Genomic DNA, 9,079 nt, shown 5'->3' on the forward strand with positions numbered 1-9,079 from the left:
CAAATTATGACCTGGAATCACTGAATACATATTTTATTATGTGGATAATTTAAAGGATGAGGATGAGACAGAGAATTCATAAGGTACAGTCATGTTAGAAGACAAAGAGTTCCCATTAATCTCCTACAGGGAAAAAAACTGCACAGGAGAAAAGGAGGGGGGGACAGGTTGTAATCGATGCTATCCTCTCCTCTCTGGCTGAGCTGGGACACACAGGGATGTCTTCTCCACTAGCATCAGACAGAAGCTGCTTCTAAAGACCTCACAAAACAGACGTGGTGCTCCGAACTCTTCCTGGCCCCACTGCCCTTCGTTAGCAAGGTAAACCCACCATTTCCCATCCCATTTAAAGAACCTGGAAATCAGCTCTCCTCCTCCTCAGTGCAGAGCTGGGGAGCAGGGGTTCCCTCCCTCCCTTCCCCACAGCCCCGGGCAGCGCTGTCCCACGTCCCTCCCAGGACTCAGAGCCCTCCCTGGGGCTGTGCCATCACGGTCTGCTGGGCTTTGGCCCATTTCACCCCGTCTGGTGCCAGCTCGAGCGTGATGTTCTGGTGACTGTGAGGGGTCAGCCCCACTTTACTTCCCCTCAGCATCCCCTGCCCCATTCAGCCAGGGGTTGCTGTGCTCTCTGCGGATCAATGCCAGCTTCAGGATGTTTTCTGGTCACCACAGGACCAGGAAAGAGCCACTGGCTCTTGGTAATTGTTTTCATAGCTATTAAGCAATAAACAAAACAACTCTCAATGGGTTGCTGAGCCCTGGCACCACGCTGGGGGTGTTGAGGGCTCATCCCTGGAGGCAGCACCCTGAGCACGTCTCTGACCCGGGACACTGGTAGTGGGACAGGAGCAGTGGGGCTGGTGGCTCAGTTCCTGCTCAGATCTGAGGGGATAAAAGGAGTGTATTTTCCCTCTTAAACACCCTAAATGGTTTTATGGAGATTTTGACAAGTCAGATTAAGCACTGTAATCAAGACAAACGTGTTGTTGAAATAAGGCCCCTAAGGACAAAAATCAGAGTTGCTGAACATTTTCCTTCCCCATCCCTGCACATCTCACAGTGGAGAGACAGGTGCTGGGATCATGCCTGCAGCATGAGCTGCTCATCCCTCCAGTGGTCACTGTCCTCTCCGTGGGGTCTGGAGAAGGGGACACACAGGACTGACCAGTGCCTTCACCCCTCCATGGCTCGGTCCATCAGAGCCCAGCAGTGTTCCTGTGGCTCCCTGCAGGCCCAGCGTGGTGGTTGGCCCTCTCTGGGGGACTCTCGATGCTGAGGGGGTTATGATGAGGTAATCTTAAAATGAACACTTCTAATTAATGAATTAGAAGCTCCTGGGGCTGCAAGGGCACATCAGTGCTTGTGGGTTTGGGACTCCTGTTGGGCTCATGCTGCTGGCTCAGTGTCAGCTGTCACGTGCTATTACTCGTGCCTCCTAAGGACAGCCTTTACCTCCAAAATTATTTCCCAATAATTTCCTTTCTGCCTGAAAGAATCTTATGAGAGCGTGTGCTCCCCAGTTCTCAGACGGGCAGAGGCACTGGGGGGATTTCAGGGAGGATGATGGTGTTAGAGATGCTCATGGTGCTCACACTCCTCTGCTATTCATGCAAGTCTCCATCCCCAAATTCTGGGAGTCAAACAAGAGCATCGAGGTAGTGCAACTCCCTGAACAGACTGGGGAGACACTAGGGAAGGCAGAACTGGGAGACGAATAAAACCTGTCTCTCTCTGCATGGATCAGAGGTTTTAGGCAAGCAGCTAGCAGAGGAGATTGGTTTTGTTGCCTCACTCCCTGATGAGCTATTTTCCACCACAGCCCACTGACGGTAGCAGGCACGCTGCAAACTTTCTATTCCAGGCAGATTAGAGGCTGTGATGTGCATATGGAGCCCTCCTTGCCCTGAAAGCTTCGTGATACTGGGAGCCCCGCGAGACGCTGCGCTCCTGGGAGAGGTGGAACCACCTTCTTCCCTTCCCCTGCACACTGGTCAAGGGAAGTTCATACTTAAGTTTTCTTTCTCACAATTTATTTCTAAGAGATGTCAAAAAGCCCTCACTTTTTTTCCCCCTCCTAAGTAGTTTTCCCTGCTGCTTGATGTTGGGGGGCAAATTCTTGTCCCGCCTCTGCTGAGTTACAATGGCCAGCCATCAGCCAGAGCCAGATTTAAGATGTGGAAGTTAAGATGGAGAGATTTGAAAGAGTTTTTTGGTGAGACCTACTCAGGTCAAATGGCTGGTTAACACACAGAGCAGGGAATTCATCTTGCTTTAACCCAACTAAACATTTTTAAATTAACTTATGAAGAATGTAAAGACTTAACCTACCCCAGTACTGCCTTGTAACTGAACAGGGAAGAGATGATCATCACTTCAAGCATTTGCAGCTCCCTCTGAAAGCAAAATTAAAGCAAACCATGTGGTGATGGTTAGCAGAAGGCTGGGGGGACTAGGGCTACAGGTGCTGCACCAAGAAGATAGATGTGGGCTCTGCTCCTTATGCCACTGGTGCTGCTGTAATTTGTGGATTCCCATGGTCTCAAGCACACCCTCCCACTAGCCAAACCTCTCAGATCCTCAGCATTTGAAGCAGGTGACACTCCCTGACCTCTACAGATGCTCCACCCATTAACAAGTGCAGGACACTGCTGAGAGGAAGGAAAATCCCTCTCTGAGATCAGGTGAGGAGCATCCCATGAGGCTGGCCTCGAGGAAAAGTCTTTGCAGGCAGTGGTGAAGGCTGGCAGGAGCAGGATGCAGTCACCTCCTCTGGATGCCCGCCAGGATGCCGGGTGCTGCTGACACACGAGATGAGTTCTTCAAAGCAAACAGTGAACACTCTACTCACCCCTGGGCTGGGCAGGTCCTTGCTGGGTGTTTCTGGCCTCCAGAAAAGCAGTGAGAAAGGAAAGAGCACTTTTGAGCTGGAAAGGAGTGAGATTTGCCTTCCCAATTATCTGCTGATGTCATTATGACCTTCCATAGTTAAACAAAATTACCCTAAACAAACAAGGCTCTGCACTCGGGTCAAACACTGGCATTAGCAGCTGGCTGCACTCACTGCAGCAGAGTCCTGACATGTTGATACTAATTTAAATTTCCCATTGACCATCATTTTCAATTCCCTCCAGCACTGAATTTTTTTTTAGCACTAAGGCATGTTCCTCCTACTCTTCTGTTAAATGCTTTAAAATTAATTGAAGAGGCTGGCTGGCCAAGAAAGGTTTGAAATTCCTTTTCTCAAAGAAAAATCTGACTCACCACCTCTCGCAAGGACACGAATGCTGGAGGCAAAACCGTTCTGGGGCAGTTTCCAGTCAAGGGCTTTGTAAGCTGGTTTTCTCAAAAGAAAGTGAGACTAAAGCCTCCAAGTGCCCACCATCTGCAATTAATTTTCACAAGGAGATTGGTTAAGTGCTGGAACAGGTTTTCCAGAGGGACTTAGGAATTTCCAATCCTTGCCTGGTTGAACTGTGAACATCTCCAGGCCCTGAAGCAACCTCATCCAACTTTGAGTAAGCTCTGCTCAGGACAGGGGCTTGGACCAAAGACCCCTGTACATCCCTCCCAAAGTCAATCATCCCCCAACTCTAAAAAGGCTGAAAACCTGGCAGGAACCATTTGTTGAGGAGGTGTCTAATTAAAAAAAATACTGACCACACGCTGTTTAAAAAAACCAAACAAAATTACAGTAATTATATGTGACTTAATATGTCAACTGTGAAGAGTTACCTGAAGGAAAGAAAATTAAGGGGATTAAAATAAGGAGCATTACCTCTTGTGACAAAGAGACGAAGACAAAAAAATGCCATCAACTTGTGTTTATGAGCTGCTGTGTTTCTAATTAGGGCCAGACACCAAATTTGCATTTTATCTTGATTGAAATAGAATGAAAACCGAAGAAATAAAGGCGGCCGATGTTAAACAGCTTTCCCTGTTTAATTCAAGGAGTAACCTTACAGCATTCAAAACAGCTGCTTTTTTTCTCCTGTTTAAAGATCTCAGCTTTGTCAGAGCAATTTCAATTTAAAACACAGAGGATCTTCAAGTGGGGGGAGAGAAGGAATGAGGTCACCTGCCAACAGCAGCTGCGTGGCACCAGGCTGGGCTACAACAGCAGCCATGGCAGTTTGCAAAATAAATGAGTAGGCATTGATAAACAAGCCAGAGGCTGGGGAAAACCCACACCTGAAACCAGGGGAAGCAGGAAGAGCAATGGCAATGGCTCAGCACATCAGCCCTGCCTTTGGAGGGGCCTGGCTGGGATGGATGCTCAGCACTGTCACTCCACACCAAATGCTCTTAAAATGCAGCAAAATGGAAATCAAACTAGTGCTCAGTGTGACGTGTCGGACAGCTGCCATCAGGCAGAAGGAACCAATTTTGTTTTCTTCCGCCACAGTGACTCGGCTCACTCATACAACAGAGAGCTGCAGGTAGCACTCTGAGCAGGACACAAGCTGGCGTGCTCTCTCCTCTCTCCTTTCCTTCTCTCCTCACTCTCACCCCCACTGACACACCAGAAATCATGGAAGAAAACCAGCATGCAGCATCTGAAAGCCATCCACCACCCCTCCCTTGGAGCTCAGCAGCACTTTTCTCCCCACTGGACTAGACTGTCCAGAAGCTACTGGTGGTGTGCCCCCACATCCTTCTACCTTTGAAGGAGCGTAGATGACCCTCTAGAAACGTGCACCAGCACTGAGCCAGGACAGGAGCTGTCCCCAGTTCTGCTATAAGGCTTCATCCCTGCTTCTTTATTCATATCAAGAGCATCCTTGCTCTTCCTCCCTGCTCTGTGAGCAAAGGGTGTGAGAAGATCACACAATGCTCCTGGGAAGATCAGAATCAGGCTTTGAACACCTGCAGGACACGAGGCCTGTTAGGGTTCCTGCATGGGTAGCCCATGACCACAGCAGAGCCTTGCTTTGCTGACACGGACTGCAGGCAATGAACGGAGAGAGAATGTGTGTGCAAACCAGAACACTCCCACAGGTACCACTGTCTGCACTGAACCTTTGGTACTCACGGCAGGGAAAAGACGTGACGCCCACCAAATCCACTTGCAAGCTTAACGAGTTCTGGCAGCAATCCTGACAGTTTAGCTTGGCTGCTGCTCGTGACGACCGTCTGCACCTTCTTATCTGCTCTGCTATCCTGCCAAGAAAGCAACAACGACTCCCAGCTTCATGGTTTATTCCCCCTCCATATGTACAATTAAGTGTATGCATGACCATTAAAAATAAGGCTACTTATATCATGGCTCTGAAAACACGTTACAAACCAACTGTGTCCCCTCTCTTATTACAACATTCAAATGCTTGGCTTCCACGGTGTGCAGAGAGGGGCAAACACAACCAGACCACACAGGTGATTGAGTGGTGCAGGGCTTTGGTAACTGGATCTAGAAGCTTCCTCCTGTAGCTGAGATAGCCAGACACAGCCAGGCCAGTGGGAGGCAGATCTTGATCCCACGATGTCTTGGCAAGGTCAGTCCAGGTCCCAGGAACTGCAGGCCCCCTCATCTCAGCATCTTGCTGCTGGCAGGTGGCCCACATGAAACTTAATCCTCTCCTTCAGAACTGCCCCTTTGGGGCAAGGAAGGGGTCTAAGGAGAGGAGGAAGGGGAAGGTGTCCTTCTCTTCTTGATGACTAGAGGACTTCGGTCTCCAACGGTGTCAACCTCGGTGACATTTCTCAACATATAATGCATCTAAAAAATAATTAATAAATCAAAGGAACAACAGAACCATACCATGATGGCATTTCAAAGTGAATTGCTTGCGTGTCCAGGTAAGGCTTAGAGACTTTCTTTTTCCAGTGAGGATGAAGAAGAGTCCAGACGAACGTAACTGGAGATGTGCAACTGAGGACAGCCCTGTGTGCTCCCGTAAGCTCCCTTCACAAGTAAATCTGTTCCCTTATGCAACAAGACAATCTTCCAGCTTCAGCTTGTGGCTCAATAAATTTTATTATTCCTTTTTGTCTTTATTTAAAAGAATTTGTTTTCCTATCATAAAAATTAGACAACCGTACCACCACCACCACCAGCAAAGTCTGTGGAGTTAATGTTGATGGCACAGTTCACTGGTGTTACCAGTATCTCAAAATGTCCTAGAAAGTCCATAAATGGAAAAAAACCCAAACATGATCGTTTTGGGGGAGGAACATCAAGGTGGTTTTGGTTTCTTGTCCCACTGTGGTTCCCAGATGAATACTGTAGCATATCAGCAGGACCAAGTACCTCATGCCTTGAGAGAAAACCCTTCATACCAGCTCCAGTACCTGATTAGTAAGGAAGACGAGACATTTAGAATAGGAATTTATGACATTCGGTATTTCCTACGTCAGCAAATAGATCACCAAGACAGGACTGACCCTTCCATCTCCACCCCTTACCCTTTCTTCACCAGCATGCAATAATATCCCACAAATGGGATAAGCACTTGGCAAGCATCCCAATTTTGATGTCTGCTTGTGTGATGATAAATGAGCCATGAAGCAAAACCATCCACAGATGCCTCATTTCCCCTCAATCACACAGCTCTTGGAAATCCTGTAACAGAGATCAGAGCTTTTGTCATCCCAGCCCTCTGTGCTCTTGTTTCCCTTGTCCAGGCTGGGATGGAACAGCAGCCTCTGGCAGCAGAAAAGTGCCTGTGGGGCTGCCACAGTCTGCATTAGCCTGGTTGGGCTTTACTGGGACAAGCTCTAGAGCTGTAGCTCATGGGTAATGCCCAGTATGGCATCTGTCCCCACAGTGGTGTGGGTTTGGGCAAACCCAGGCCTCTCCCAGACCATCCCACCTTCCTGCTGCATGCTGCCAAAGGCAAATGGAGACACCAGAGTTCTGACAGCCCTGGCTGTTTGCACATTTCTCTCTGTCTACCTTCTCTCATTAACAAGCAAAGTGCACGAGCAAAACCTCTCCTTTCTAATCATTGCTCTTGCTGCTGGATTCACTTCAAAATATCAAAAGTGTCGGTGCATTTTGTCCATTTTACTAAGGAGGAAGTGAGCAAAGTGACCACCAACCAATTCCAGAATGTGATAAATACCCTATGAATGAGAGGCTACAGCATCACATGCTGCAACAGCAGGAGTAACCCAGCCACCTGAGTCCAAGAAAAGGGGAAAAAATCTTGACACGCAGTTAAACACAGACCACTTGGGTCTCTCACCATTCTTGCATTCTTGGTGATTTTTCCAGGGTGGTTCAGACCAGCAGCTCTGGTATGGCTCCAGAGAACTGCTACTGCCTCAGGAATGTGAGGGACAATCAGGACCTCAGCCTCATGACAGTGACAGTGCAGTGTATGACTCTGCAGACAGCAGGTAAACCCCTTTAGCAGCAGCTCCAGAACGCTGCCAGGGGTCTGGGCTACAGGCTTAGGGCATTAACCACTAAACCTAACAGCATGGGTGGAGGGCAGTGCTGCTGTGTAGAATGTGGGATGAAGTTCTGCGTTTGGGTTCAGTTTGGTACTGCCTTGGCTGAGGGACACATAAAGAAGGGCAGTCCTTTCCCTATCATCACCTGACATTCCATGGATGGAAATGCATTGAACAGACACTCTGGGAGACTTAATTCAAGCGCTGAAAACCTGGCACTGCGCTGGCATCTCGGTGCACGGGGAAGGCTGATGCTTTCCCAAAGCCCCGTGCTGGCAGCTGCTGCATGGTTACTGCCTGTCTGAGCACCAGAGTCAGCAGAGACAGGGAGCATCCCCGCTCATTCCTGCCCTGCTCCAGCCACCTGCGCACCAGCAGCTCAGCTCTCAGCCCTGCTGCACCTGCAGCAGCCAGAGGACGGGCTCAGGTTAACGCTGGTGAGTTAACACTCAGCCTCTGCTGCCGTGGGAGCCAGCACCGGCCTGGGGAGGTGCTTGTGCCAGGCTCTCTGTGGTGCCAGGACACCAAGGAGCAGCAGCGGGTGCTGGATGCCCACCAGCAACTCTTCCACACCTCACTGCAACTGGTTTCACTGCTGGGGCACTGCCTGCTCGCTCCACTGTGTGCCAGAGGCAAATACATCATTTAAATTACAAACCTCCACAGCCAAGATGACCTTCTCTAATGGTTTCTCCTGGCTGTTCAGTGTCTCTGACCTTGCTCTTTACTATCAACAGATTCAAGTGTTTAGAGGCGAGATGTGTAAAATAACTTACCTTAATTGTACCCTGACTGTTAGCAGCAATAAGCACGTTGGACTCCTGGAAAAAAAAAAAAAAAAAGGCACTATCAGAACCTGCCATTACTTTTATTTCCCCCCTTTTTTGGATGAAGCAGCAGAGAAGAAGTTATTTTTATCTTAAACATTAGAAGTATATCTAATTTCAAAGGGATTTAACTCTTCCTATATCTGAGATGCTTTCAAGGCTAGAAGTCTTCATAAATTAAACTACCTTGAAGAATTAGAAAGCAATAATCCTTAGTGCTTGTACAGAGCTTTGAATCTCCAAAGCAATTTACAAACATGAACTAAATCTCACAGCCTCCCTGTGAGGTGGACTAATAAAAATAATAGTTATTTTCATCTTTTGGCAGCCTATGGACAAAGGTCTCCAGCACCCTAACGAAACCAACTAATCACCATTTCAAAACCCCTCCAGCTCCGAGTACAGGAGGCTGCAGATGAGTAAAACAAAGAGGAGGAGAGATTAGAGAGCAATAGCAGGTGCACCCAGTTTGAGGAGGAAGACAAACAGAGAGGGCTCCAGCCCTGCCTTAAGCAGAGAGGCAGCATCTATTTACCTCCTGCCAATTGATGGAGTCGCATTTGGAGATATCCTGGTTGACTGCAAATTAATGGTCTGCTGCATCAGTCAGGCAACCCCCCGGCAAAAGCAGAAGGAGAGAGAGCATCTTCTCTCCAGACCACATTCCTCACGTGACCAGCAAGCACAGATGCACCCTCCCCAGCCAAAATCCTATCCAAAATCTACAGGGAAATCCAAAGGAATGACACAGTGCCAATAACCTAAAGCATGTAAGCACCGGGGTGCTGGCAAGAGCCCCAGACATGCTGAGGGAGAAGCACTGCCCCCAGATGGGTGTCCCACAGCCAGCCCCGTGCCAG

The 9,079-nt window shown here is 48.7% G+C and overlaps 1 protein-coding gene across 2 annotated transcripts in view; it reads right to left on the reverse strand.

Moving 5' to 3' along the window:
* Positions 1–3,920: 3,920 nt before the first annotated feature.
* Positions 3,921–9,079, reverse strand: part of RFWD2 (ring finger and WD repeat domain 2) — a 125,090-nt gene continuing 119,931 nt past the window's right edge. For both annotated transcript variants that reach the window (XM_017737437.1, XM_017737438.1), the window contains exons 18-19: positions 8,169–8,213; positions 3,921–6,285 (exon numbers count right to left, since the gene is read on the reverse strand). In XM_017737437.1, the coding sequence (XP_017592926.1) occupies positions 6,268–6,285; positions 8,169–8,213 (63 nt within the window). In that variant the 3' untranslated portion in view covers positions 3,921–6,267. The remainder of the gene's footprint in view (positions 6,286–8,168; positions 8,214–9,079) is intronic.

The sequence above is a fragment of the Corvus brachyrhynchos genome, unplaced genomic scaffold, assembly GCF_000691975.1.
Source record: "Corvus brachyrhynchos isolate BGI_N302 unplaced genomic scaffold, ASM69197v1 scaffold466, whole genome shotgun sequence".
NCBI classification, from domain to species: domain Eukaryota; kingdom Metazoa; phylum Chordata; class Aves; order Passeriformes; family Corvidae; genus Corvus; species Corvus brachyrhynchos.